The following is an 11,050-nucleotide window of genomic DNA, read 5'->3' on the forward strand; positions in this document are numbered from 1 at the left end:
TTTGTCACGTGACTTGCTATATATTATCGCCAATATGGCGGAACTCTGATTTGGGAATGTAGTCACGATTTTTCGTTTTTCGTTCTTATATGAGCAGATTTTGGTCTGGGAGAGGTCTCATTCGAAAGAAGAAGATTCAATGCGGAGTGCTCTGCTCACCGTTTGAGTCACAAAACTCTTTTAGTGACCTAAAAATGCTTGGATTCTGCGGGTATATTTTGTCGACTTTTGCTTTACTTTGGACACTGATATTATTACATATCAACACAATCTCGTTGAACCATGAGCAGAGCGCTCCGCATTGAACCTTCCTCTTTCGAATGAGATCTCGCCCAGCCCCAAATCTGCTCATATAAGGACGAAAAACGAAAAATCCCGAACCCATGTTTCGGGCCAGATTGTGTCGGTATACAGCGCGCTGCATTACCCGTGTCTACCCCCTTAATATAATTACTTTAAACGTGACCGAACCGTGATTAAATTTGGCGATGATAACGTAGGTACATAACCTACCAAGTTCATTACCTTGTCGATAAAAAAGCATACCAAACTTCTCATCTGCCGCTTCGTCGATAAACGAGGCAGCATATTTATCAGGTTCAATTCTCTCCCGCCCGCCCTTAGATGTCGTCACGCGGCTGCGCGCGCCATCTGACGCATGCCCGGCGAGTGTCGCGCTTGTGCCGGCCAACATCATCAGGTCACGTGACAGTAGCATATTGATACGTGTCGACGAAGGGAGCCACGACTCGCTACGCTTTGCCAGTCGAGTATACGCGGCCAGGTTTACTCGTGTCCTCGCTTCGATCGAGTATCTTCGCGGCAGTGTTGATCCTGGACATCATCGAGTGGCGTCGCCTGTAATAATCACATCTCGGATTCAAAATGGGATGTAAGTGCAAATCGGTTCCAGTCAGAAATACCAAAATATTCGTATGCACGCGCAACGCCGCGATATTAACCGTGACCGTAACCTCTCCATTTCTCCTCATCCACAACACATATTGTTCGCTGTCGAGTCCCCGATTACCACGATCGCCACCAGGCGATTTAAGCGTCCCGTTAATGGAACGGCCCGGCCCCTTTCATAACGTTAATCTGTTCCAGTCAAATTTTTGGAGGTGATAAAGCCGTTCTGCAGTATACTCCCGGAAATAGAGAAGCCACGACGAAAAGTAAGTTTTCCGCGTCTAGTCCGTATATTTCTATTTCCCTCTCTGTATTTACAGTTTCAGCAATCATGATAAGCAATCTTGCGATAGGTCTATGTATTAGGGCTTCCTTATCATTTGCCACCTGTCCGTCAGATGGGCCTTAATCTATTTACGAATCTTTGTCCCCGTGCCCTCCTTTTGGATACTTCCTTCAGAATCCTTTCTGTAGCTCTAATCTTTTTACAGATTCAGTTTCGGGAGAAAGTGTTATGGACCGCAATCACGTTGTTTATCTTCTTAGTATGCTGTCAGGTATGCTGTTTTATCATAAAGTTAACACACGAACGTTCTTATTTCCGAGCAGTTCTAGTGATATTCCAGTCTGTTCTGTCTTTCTAGATTCCTTTGTTCGGTATCATGTCCTCGGACAGCGCGGATCCTTTCTATTGGATCCGTGTGATTCTTGCGTCAAATAGAGGGACGCTCATGGAACTGGGAATTTCTCCCATTGTTACATCTGGTCTGATCATGCAACTGTTGGGTGGCGCGAAGATTATCGAAGTTGGTGACACTCCGAAGGACAGAGCGCTCTTTAATGGTGCACAGAAATGTAAAGGAAACACATTACCCTCTTGAAAAGTATCTTGCTTTTGGGTTACCTCGATTTACTTTTTCTTTTTTTTCTTCATAGTGTTTGGTATGGTCATCACTGTTGGTCAAGCTATCGTCTATGTGATGACTGGGATGTACGGCGATCCAACACAAATTGGGGCCGGAGTTTGTTTATTAATTATCATTCAACTGTTCGTTGCTGGATTGATTGTCTTGTTGTTGGACGAACTACTCCAGAAAGGATATGGGTTGGGAAGTGGAATCTCTCTCTTCATTGCGACAAATATTTGTGAAACGATAGTATGGAAAGCATGCTCTCCAGCTACTGTCAACACTGGTACAATTTTACAATTCTCGATTCTAAAATTTTGTTACCATGTTGGGTGTTATCGAATTATTTATGCTAAATTGTTCTGGTTACAAAACATTACAGGCCGTGGCACAGAGTTCGAGGGTGCAGTGATCGCTCTGTTCCACTTGTTGGCCACGAGACAAGACAAAGTTCGAGCTCTCAGAGAAGCATTCTACAGACAGAACCTTCCCAACCTCATGAACTTACTTGCTACGATCTTAGTGTTCGCTATAGTAATCTATTTCCAGGTAACGTTACGCAGCAGTTACGTAGATTAGAGTCTAGATATACAAAAGAGAACCATGAAATCTATAATTACATTATTGCCAACAGGGATTCCGCGTTGACTTGCCGATCAAATCTGCCAGATACAGAGGCCAGTATAGCAGCTATCCGATCAAACTCTTCTACACAAGCAACATCCCAATCATCCTCCAATCCGCATTAGTCTCCAATCTATACGTAATCTCCCAAATGTTGGCCGTGAAATTCCAAGGGAACATTATAGTGAACCTACTAGGTGTCTGGTCCGACGTCGGTGGTGGTGGTCCAGCACGATCCTATCCTGTCGGAGGATTGTGTTACTATTTGTCACCACCGGAGTCTGTGGGGCACATCGTTCAAGACCCCGTGCACGCTTTCCTTTACATTCTCTTCATGCTTGGTTCTTGCGCTTTCTTCTCGAAGGCGTGGATCGAGGTTTCTGGCAGTTCAGCTAAAGATGTCAGTATCGTGGAGTTATAAATTCTCACCATTCTTTGCCCGTCCGCTGGCAATCATTTGTGAAATTCTGATTTCTTCTTGCAGGTCGCCAAACAATTGAAGGAACAGCAGATGGTGATGAGAGGACACAGAGACCATTCGTTGATCCACGAATTGAACAGATACATTCCTACTGCTGCTGCGTTTGGTGGGTTGTGTATCGGTGCTCTGTCTGTGCTGGCCGACTTCCTCGGTGCGATCGGCTCCGGTACCGGTATACTGCTCGCGGTCACCATCATCTACCAGTACTTCGAGATCTTTGTCAAGGAGCAAAGTGAAATGGGTGGCATGAGTACGCTACTCTTCTAAACGTTAACATACATAGAGACGTTCAAAGTGAACTGTTTTTAATTCTGAAGAACTGCATAATATAATTTATTGTAAAATAAGCCCGTTCGACGCTGTCGGTGCTGTCGATTACTGGACGGCACTAGAAACATGGAAGGTCTTCAAAGTGAATCAAACCGCACAGCTCTATTCCTTCTTTTTCTTTCTCACTCACTTTCGCTATTCATTATAATAATCGCATACACATATACGTTATGGGACAATCTTCTTGAATGAAAATTCTTTTTTTTTTTTTTCTTTTTTTTGTTACGTTACTTGTACTTGTCATATACTCGAGAAATATTTAATTATCGTTTCATAGCTATCATGTATCGATTCCACCAGAACCATCAGTGACCGTCAGCTTTTGTTTATGCGTCATGGAAAATAATATACCGCCTTTTGTATATGAATGATCAGTGGGGATTCTGCACTGTGTTAATCAGTATGAACGTGCACGCGTTAACAGAGCGCAGAAGAACGCATTCAAGAGGGGAACGCGCAGGATTTGGATCAGCTCTATGACTGAAACTGCGTACAGTTTAGCGCGCAGTGTATCCGATGGTGTGCCGAATGCATGGGGGAGCACTACTTAAGAAATTTTATACTTTCTATACGTCTGCACCTGTACGTACCGTCGGACCAATACGTTTCAAGTATTGGCGTTAATTCTTTATATCTTAATGAGATATTATATTGTTGTGCACAGGGTCAGGCGTAAATAATGGTGGAATTGAAAAGGGACGTGATCCTTTATGTAAGAATGAATAAAGGAATGTGACGTAAAGTTGTCTCGTACGTAGCTTTGCATTCAAGAATCTTACTGATTATATATTTCTACGTGTCAAGTCTATGTGAACAGTAAACATCGACAGTGATGTAGGTAGTTGAAATATCATTACTACTACTACTACTCTCTCTCTCTCTCTCTCTCTCTCTCTCTCTCTCTCTCTCTCTCTCTCTCTCTCTCTGCCAGCAAAGCCTTGTGCGAAAAACTTTTCGTCTTTGTGCGAAGAATCCCTTTATCGGTTCTACCATGAATAACGCTTTACTTTGTGTATAGTGAATACGTAGTGTACATACATAGTATAGTTACTTATTCGGGAAGCATGAAATTTATACTAGTTTTGAAAGGAACTTAATATTTAAGTAACATATGAAGAATTAACATGAATTTGAATAGTACAAAACTTTGAAGTTGATTTTCTTGCAAAGTTTTAGCTGGTGTGCTTCAGCAGTCCATGCGTGTATGTTGCGCGCTAATCATATGCAAAACTTGACCGAAATCATCTCCCCTCATCCGACATAACGTAATAAACATAAAATATGCTCGAATGTGAATCACAGGCGTTCAGTGTTGTTGGAATGCTCTGGATTGACACGATGTGTAATATCTTTGGAAGAACGAGCAGCGTGTACATAGGAAGAAAGTAATTAAATATTTTCAGCATTTTTTACTAGTGTTTTATGCTCCGTTATGACACGGAGCCGCGCGAAAGACTTTTCAAAGTCGTCAGGTTTATATAATATGTAAATGGAAGCATATAAAGCGTAAACATTTTGTCAGGACGAGACACCCACCCGAGGGTAATTCGTACAACCAACTGATTCGAACAGTGTTCGCACATCATAGATATATATCATCATTCCTATATTAATATTACGATACAAAGTAAATTAATATTTGTTTTCTTGTATGTATTTAGGAGAATGTGCTTTTATAAAAACTAAAACTTATCATCGCTGTCTTCTACTCCCTCCTCTTCCGTACTATTTCGAGAGTATAGTACGGAGTAGCAAGCTATGTACCTATATGTACCTATATTCGATTGATTGTAAAAATAATTTATCCAACATAGATCTATTACGCAATTCCATGTTTAGAATGTTTTATTTAGAATACTGATTCATATCGTTTGAAAATTGTTAAATACAAGCAACTTTGCAATAAGGACATAAAAGAGTATGGAAACAGATGTAGCTTAAAGCTAAAAAAGCTATCAATGTTTATTTTAAACATCTTTCCAATATAATACAAAATTGTTAGTCTGTTAATTCTATACACAAGAATATGTACATGAAAACGATTCACTCTTGGTAGATAATTGGGCTATTTGTTCTCGTTATAAAATAGAGTAGCATAGAGCGGACCCAGCCTGTGGATATTGGCCAACAGAACTAAACGAAGTGTTTCCGTAAACCTTATATTTGGAGTAGAAGTGTCAGTGTCCCTCCATGCTATGTTAACTCCTTCGCTGCGCGTGAAGAGAGCCGGCGATGGGACATTTTCACGCATATAAGCCCACACGCACTCCTTCATTATAGTACTTATCTGTAATAGAAAACACCTACCTATAGTTGAAAATCGAAATACGTATTTACTCAGGTGCTTGCAAAGTTAGTGTAGATAAATCATAAAACACACCTGGTGTGGTTCTAGAACTGGCAAAATGTCCCTTATGCTTGCCAATGGAGGTGGTAGTAGTTGACCAAGAGCCATTACGCTTACTAGCGAAACTCCTTCGTCTGTAGTCCAGTTAGCCATAACGGTAGCGGCGATGCCCCTCAGTAGAACTGAACAGTAGGCCAGAGCTGGTCTGTACCAAGCCGTTAACTCCAACAGTGTCCACAACAGTGGAACGTCTCTGAATGTTCTACGGATTTGCAAGTCCCTTTCTATAGTGACCTGCAACAGTAATTAAAGTAGCACCAAAGGTCTTGTTAATATTGTCGCTTAAACATACTTTGGTGAACTCTTCGTCAGGCCATGGCAATCCATTGTACATAACGTCGGGCGAGACCAGTTCGACTAACAGCAAACTGCCCATCGTCAAAGCATCCAGGTTCACGGGATATCGTTCTGACTCCCGATTGCTGCAGCAAGCCTGCAACATTCGAGTATTCAGTAAACAGTCAAGCCTAAAATCCAGTTCAGTTAAAAGTTTCGTACCTTTATTACATCCATCAGCAGCATTTTGTTCAGAGCGATTATTTCTTTGTCGATTGTATTTTCAGGTGGTGGTCGACGCGGGCCGTGCCCAATCACTCCAGCGTGAAACACGGAAGAATGTTTCTGAGCTAGCATAGTGCTGGTGACCTAAGTAGAAAATAACTTTTGTGATTTTTTGTCGCAAGTATTCTTCCCCTCGACATCTGCACTGGTCCGCAGCGTTCGCACCTGTTTGTGATTTTGATGTAGGAGCAACATTTCTTCAAATTTCGGATCAAACTTCTCCTTTGCCCCAAAATACTTGGCAGAATCATTGTTAATGCTGTACCCCAAGATTTCCCTCAGTGCCAAGACTCTAGCGCAAGGCGAGTAAGAAGTAAAGGCTTTCAGTAGGTGACAAACTATCTTCATTCCCCGCAGTTTCTTCGTAATATCTGAAACACGCATATTCGTTAAGAGATATGTATATTGTGGCGTTTATGGATAGGAAAACACGAAAAACCCATATGATTACCCTCTTCCGCCATGCACAAAAAGAAGTATCGAATCACTGCCCTCGTTAGCTTCAAAGTCAGCTCCACGTTGGGTATAAAGTTATCTTGCTCGGGTCCACTGAATAGATCCAACATTCTCACCATATCATTCGCTAGATCAAAGTCGCTTGTCTTGGACAGCAAACAGGAGATCTGTTGTAAATTGGACTTTATGGCTTGCGTTATCATCTTGGATCGAAAGATAGATGCTTTCCTAGACTTTTCCCACCTGCGTAAACATCGGCGGAATGTTACTCGGATTTCTTACACAAGTCTAACGATAGAATTTCTTTAAGAAGCTCACTTTAATAGTATCGTAAGATTTTGAAAGAGCTGCCTCCTCTCTTGCTTCTCCATAACATTTTTGTAATTTATTTCTCTAAGCGCTTGTTCTAATACTTGCGTAAAGTAGCCATGGCTAGCCAACATACTTTCGGTTTCGGACTTGTTGGAAGAGAAAAGCACAACGTTATTGGAAACAAGGCGTATTAAAGCAGCAAGGTGGAATGTTGTTACGGCTTTGACCAGCATGTACGACGCTGCAGATATTAATATGTTGGGGCTTTGACTGCCAAGAAAGCATAGCAGCCTGACAGCTGTTTGAACTCTTAATGGGTTTTCTTTTAGAAGTAACGGCAGTATTAATGGCAACTCGTGCCTAATAGAGCCCAATAAAGTAATGTTCGCTGACTGTGGCCCATGTGTCCTGAGAAGGAGGTCAATTTCTTGTAACGCTAACTCCAGTATTTCGTTGCATACATTTTTCACGCTATGCGCTGCGTTAACGCTGTGATAGCCAACGTTACTGGTATTCAATGCGGTATCCAGTAAAATGTTCATTATTTGCGACGCACCTTGCTCGCAACCTAAGATTAAGTGCACAGTTAAGTCTATCAGAGCTTCTGGCTGATCGTCAAAGTACTTGCACCAATCCGACGCGAACAGAGCCAATCGTGGTATTATGTCCGGTTTCACTGCGATAAGAAATATAAATTATAATCTGGCAGAATAATAGAAACAGTGTTTACTTACATGTTTGTAACACGTCGCTGGTTATTGCTTTTAAAAGTGTTTGCGAGAGGGATGCCAGATTTAGAAGAAATGGAACTGTAGCCAGTTTCTGTTTCTTTGTGTCCTCGTCGATACTCATATCTTCGTCTAAACTCCACTGAAAGTATGATTGTTATTATTGTATTATTCGATGTTATAATATTACATGATTCAACAGAGTTTCGCTATACTTTAAACAGATCTAATAACGCAGCTCTAATATCCTGGAAATGACTGCCGGCCAAATGTCCCAGAATTCCAACCACAGAATTCAACTTAGGATTCTTAATATTGTGCTCGTAGCCCATGGCACAAAAGTCTTTCAAGCCGCATGACAATACTCTCGTAATAACTGTGTTAGGAAAACAGCTCCCTACATGAGCAACTACCCAATCGAAATGAGGACTGTGCAACACACTGGTGTCCAGTAACGCTTTGATACAAGACTCTGTATCGGAATGCATAAGACACTGGAGACATTGCGCCGTGATATCGATCAGAGTGCGAGTAGCACGACAAGACATCCACTGTTGGAGGAAATCATTAATACCAGCTTTCCCAGGTAAATTGCCTCGTTTCGCATAATCTGAGGACAGTTTACCTGCAATACAAAGCATCTTAAAGCGTTACTTTCCCCGATACGTTATTAATATGAACAGACGCGCTCACAGATAAATGTGTACCCAATAATTCCAATGACCATGCAGAAATGATCGGAGCCCAGGCTTCTGGATTTCCATTGACGAAGCTGCTTAGAACGGCATGAATCTCTGCTATGATACTCTCCTCGGATATAGCCAGGCTTTGGTTCGTCTACGAAAAATGATCAATTTACAATTTGTAAGAAGAGGTATCAGGTTCGTTACCGAACAAACTGGAGGACCATTTCTATTTGGCTCACTTCTATTTGGCGAACATGCTTGGTGACCGCTACAAAGAACACATTGCAAAAGTACTCGAGTACCGCGTCTCTTGCTGCGGGTACACTTCGGAGCAGGGACAAGGCAGTTCGAGTGACATCAAGCGTACTCGTGCTGTGAGTTGGTCTGACCGCTCCAGAAATGAATTTCCTGACCTCTGTCAATATATCTTGCGGCGATAGTGCTCCCGTTGAATGCAGCATTTTAACTTCCTTCCTCAATTTTCAAATCAGTTGCAAAATGGGGTTAAACGGAATGAACGGAGAAGTGAATCCACGTTGCACCGTTGCTCCCGTGATGCAACGTCATTTTTCTTATATTCATTGAAAACTTAAAAGTTCTTCACCATGATGGTGAAAAGAGAGTTTAAAATTCTAATGATCTAAACGAAGAGGGAGAAGAAACACACGAGTTTACACCATTTTCATTTTTTGAACGCAGACTCTACCTTACTTGTCGGTAGATGGCGCGTATAGTTTCGATATATCGATTGATCGAACAGTTTCAAATGTCGCAATTAATTTTTTGCAATATTCCAGAGAAAATGAAGGAAAATGAAATGCAGATATATCGCTAAATGTAAATCTACTCTAATTAGATATCATGGAATTTATAAAGATATCGTGTTTCTTTAATACCGACCAGAGTCATCTAAGAATCACTTTCCATCGGATAGAATGAATTTCTTATTAATTTACATAATCCTTTTACGCTACTCTCCACAATTTCGACATTTCACGAGGGGGGAAATTGAACGTACTTGAAATATCGTAAGAACTAGACTTGGATTTTTATTAAAGTAGAAACTCTTTTCAAACATCGCTAGTCCCTATTTACATTGTTAAAGTCATTTTCTTAATACTTTTTAAGTGTTACAAGTACGTTCAACTTGAAATTACAGATGAATGAATTCAGTAAGTAGGAATATTAATAAGCAGTCTTTCTGGGAGATGATCTCTAACAACTATAACATCGTGTTCGTTCATCTTCTTTTCTTCTTCTCCTGTTTTCGCGCTCGATGGGGTCGCCTCGGAGTGACCTGTGGACTGTTTTCCGAGCACTCCACGTCGCTGGGGTCGTCCTGCAATCGGTCAACATGGCTTCCTCAACCCCTGTGAGTTGTTTAATCTCATGATAATTGCTCGCCTAAATACCTTTAAAGCAGCAACACCGTCCGAAGGCCCAGCCTGGTAGACCACTATAGCCAACAAACACATCACTTGAAATATCGCGCCAATGTAAAGTCCAAACCTCAGTAACTGTTCAAACAACGTTTCTTCTGCTGGAAGTAAGAGTCGTTTCAATTGTGGATCGATATCAGCCATTTCTAAAAAGAATCTCTTCCTGCTTTAAATGTAAAGTTGACGACTCAGGATCAAGATAGATAATCACTTTCTTCTATACTTCAAAGTAATTACTCTCATTATTTATAGGTAACATCCGCTGGAATTTTTTCACAGAAATCTGTAGGTGTCTTCGTGTTAAAGATACCTGTTTGAAAATTTTATTTATTTTGTATGTACATCGAGTATAAGCTTCCTTTTTATCCTCTGTCTCTTCTCTTCCCAAGTATCTATTTTTATTTATATTCGGGCCACGACGTGGCTCGCGTCCCTCGAATTGCGCAACGCCTCGACGATACCTGTCGCTCGACACAGCTCGACAGCTGTCAGATACCCCGCATCAAAACATTTTCGCCCAAAACATATGCCATATACTCGAAAATCAATAACCTAAGGAACAGCGATCGCAGAACTTGCGTACCATAGGAGCGCGAGCGCGGCAAATGCTGCCAACAGATCCAATGACGTTTCCGTGCCCATAATTATTTAAACGTCATTCTATCCGATCAACCTGTCCAATATGGGAGTGACATTCAACGAAACCCCAAAAGAATAACCAAAATCCCATCTGTCCATCATTTAATCCAACCAACCTAATTCGAAACACAGAATAATTCGTATTCTCCACATTTTTTTCTAAAGTCGAACAAGACAGGCGAATGAAAAGCAGTTGTTTCACCTCCCTTGAGTTGGCAGCAGAAGTCTCGGTTATATATTTCCCGCTAGATGGCGCGCACAGCCACTGGGCGATCGTCGCGCCAACTATCGGTGCCAATGAGCACCAGGCGCGTCGTCAGATGAATAACACATAAAACTAACTCTCTCTCTCGTATCTCGCGATAGAAAATTCGCAGAAGCATTCCGCGGTAATAAGTATCATAAAACACAGGTTCTAAATGGAGTCGGACAGTAAATCCTCATGAAAGTGATAGCTACAGTTTCGAATAATCAAAAGTGGCGGTTCGACAGCAGCGCCGGAAGTTATCTGGGTTGGAGGCTTGGTCGCTTGCGAGTCCGTGGATGTGGACCTTTGTTTTGTACAGAAGA

General features: G+C 41.6%; 3 protein-coding genes across 5 annotated transcripts; 1 reads left to right on the plus strand and 2 right to left on the minus strand.

Annotated features, from left to right (window-relative positions):
* The first annotated feature begins 716 nt into the window (after positions 1 to 716).
* On the plus strand, positions 717 to 4,944 carry Sec61alpha (SEC61 translocon subunit alpha). Its single transcript, XM_076828593.1, has 8 exons — positions 717 to 892; positions 1,108 to 1,175; positions 1,401 to 1,466; positions 1,554 to 1,764; positions 1,846 to 2,103; positions 2,200 to 2,366; positions 2,452 to 2,841; positions 2,926 to 4,944. Exons 1-8 carry the CDS (start codon positions 886 to 888, stop codon positions 3,187 to 3,189), a joined length of 1,431 nt encoding a protein of 476 aa, XP_076684708.1. The 5' UTR covers positions 717 to 885; the 3' UTR covers positions 3,190 to 4,944.
* Positions 4,945 to 5,177: 233 nt separating this feature from the next.
* Omd (integrator complex subunit 5 omd) lies at positions 5,178 to 8,920 on the minus strand. 3 transcript variants are annotated; one of them, XM_076828575.1, is made up of 11 exons: positions 8,642 to 8,920; positions 8,424 to 8,553; positions 7,932 to 8,341; positions 7,723 to 7,858; positions 6,995 to 7,664; positions 6,672 to 6,919; positions 6,386 to 6,591; positions 6,158 to 6,304; positions 5,952 to 6,092; positions 5,633 to 5,893; positions 5,178 to 5,539 (listed from the first exon to the last, which is right to left on the minus strand). In XM_076828575.1, the coding sequence occupies exons 1-11, from the start codon at positions 8,861 to 8,863 to the stop codon at positions 5,318 to 5,320; spliced, it is 2,793 nt and encodes a 930-aa protein (XP_076684690.1). In that variant the 5' UTR covers positions 8,864 to 8,920; the 3' UTR covers positions 5,178 to 5,317. The 3 variants fall into 3 exon arrangements, with proteins under 3 accessions (XP_076684690.1, XP_076684692.1, XP_076684691.1); XM_076828577.1 differs by having other exon boundaries at positions 7,932 to 8,267; positions 8,642 to 8,781; XM_076828576.1 differs by having other exon boundaries at positions 8,410 to 8,553; positions 8,642 to 8,781.
* Positions 8,921 to 9,328: 408 nt separating this feature from the next.
* Positions 9,329 to 11,049, minus strand: LOC143377391 (protein anon-73B1). Its single transcript, XM_076828607.1, has 2 exons — positions 9,815 to 11,049; positions 9,329 to 9,741 (listed from the first exon to the last, which is right to left on the minus strand). The coding sequence occupies exons 1-2, from the start codon at positions 9,983 to 9,985 to the stop codon at positions 9,643 to 9,645; spliced, it is 270 nt and encodes an 89-aa protein (XP_076684722.1). The 5' UTR covers positions 9,986 to 11,049; the 3' UTR covers positions 9,329 to 9,642.
* Between the last annotated feature and the right edge of the window lies 1 nt (position 11,050).

This window comes from Andrena cerasifolii, chromosome 15, assembly GCF_050908995.1.
Source record: "Andrena cerasifolii isolate SP2316 chromosome 15, iyAndCera1_principal, whole genome shotgun sequence".
Classification (NCBI taxonomy): Eukaryota; Metazoa; Arthropoda; class Insecta; order Hymenoptera; family Andrenidae; genus Andrena; species Andrena cerasifolii.

Bases quoted from the DNA above. Each gene is read 5' to 3' on its own strand.
- LOC143377391 (XM_076828607.1), bottom strand. From the start codon at position 9,985: ATGGCTGATATCGATCCACAATTGAAACGACTCTTACTTCCAGCAGAA. The intron at 9,742-9,814 runs GTATTTAGGCGA...GACCGATTGCAG, and splicing joins ACGGTGTTGCTGCTTTAAAG to GACGACCCCAGCGACGTGGA.
- Sec61alpha (XM_076828593.1), top strand. The intron at 1,467-1,553 runs GTATGCTGTTTT...CTGTCTTTCTAG, and splicing joins TCTTCTTAGTATGCTGTCAG to ATTCCTTTGTTCGGTATCAT. The intron at 1,765-1,845 runs GTAAAGGAAACA...TTTTCTTCATAG, and splicing joins CTTTAATGGTGCACAGAAAT to TGTTTGGTATGGTCATCACT.
- Omd (XM_076828575.1), bottom strand. From the start codon at position 8,863: ATGCTGCATTCAACGGGAGCACTATCGCCGCAAGATATATTGACAGAG. The intron at 7,665-7,722 runs GTAAGTAAACAC...TTCTTATCGCAG, and splicing joins CAGCGACGTGTTACAAACAT to TGAAACCGGACATAATACCA. The intron at 5,894-5,951 runs GTATGTTTAAGC...TTACTGTTGCAG, and splicing joins CTGACGAAGAGTTCACCAAA to GTCACTATAGAAAGGGACTT.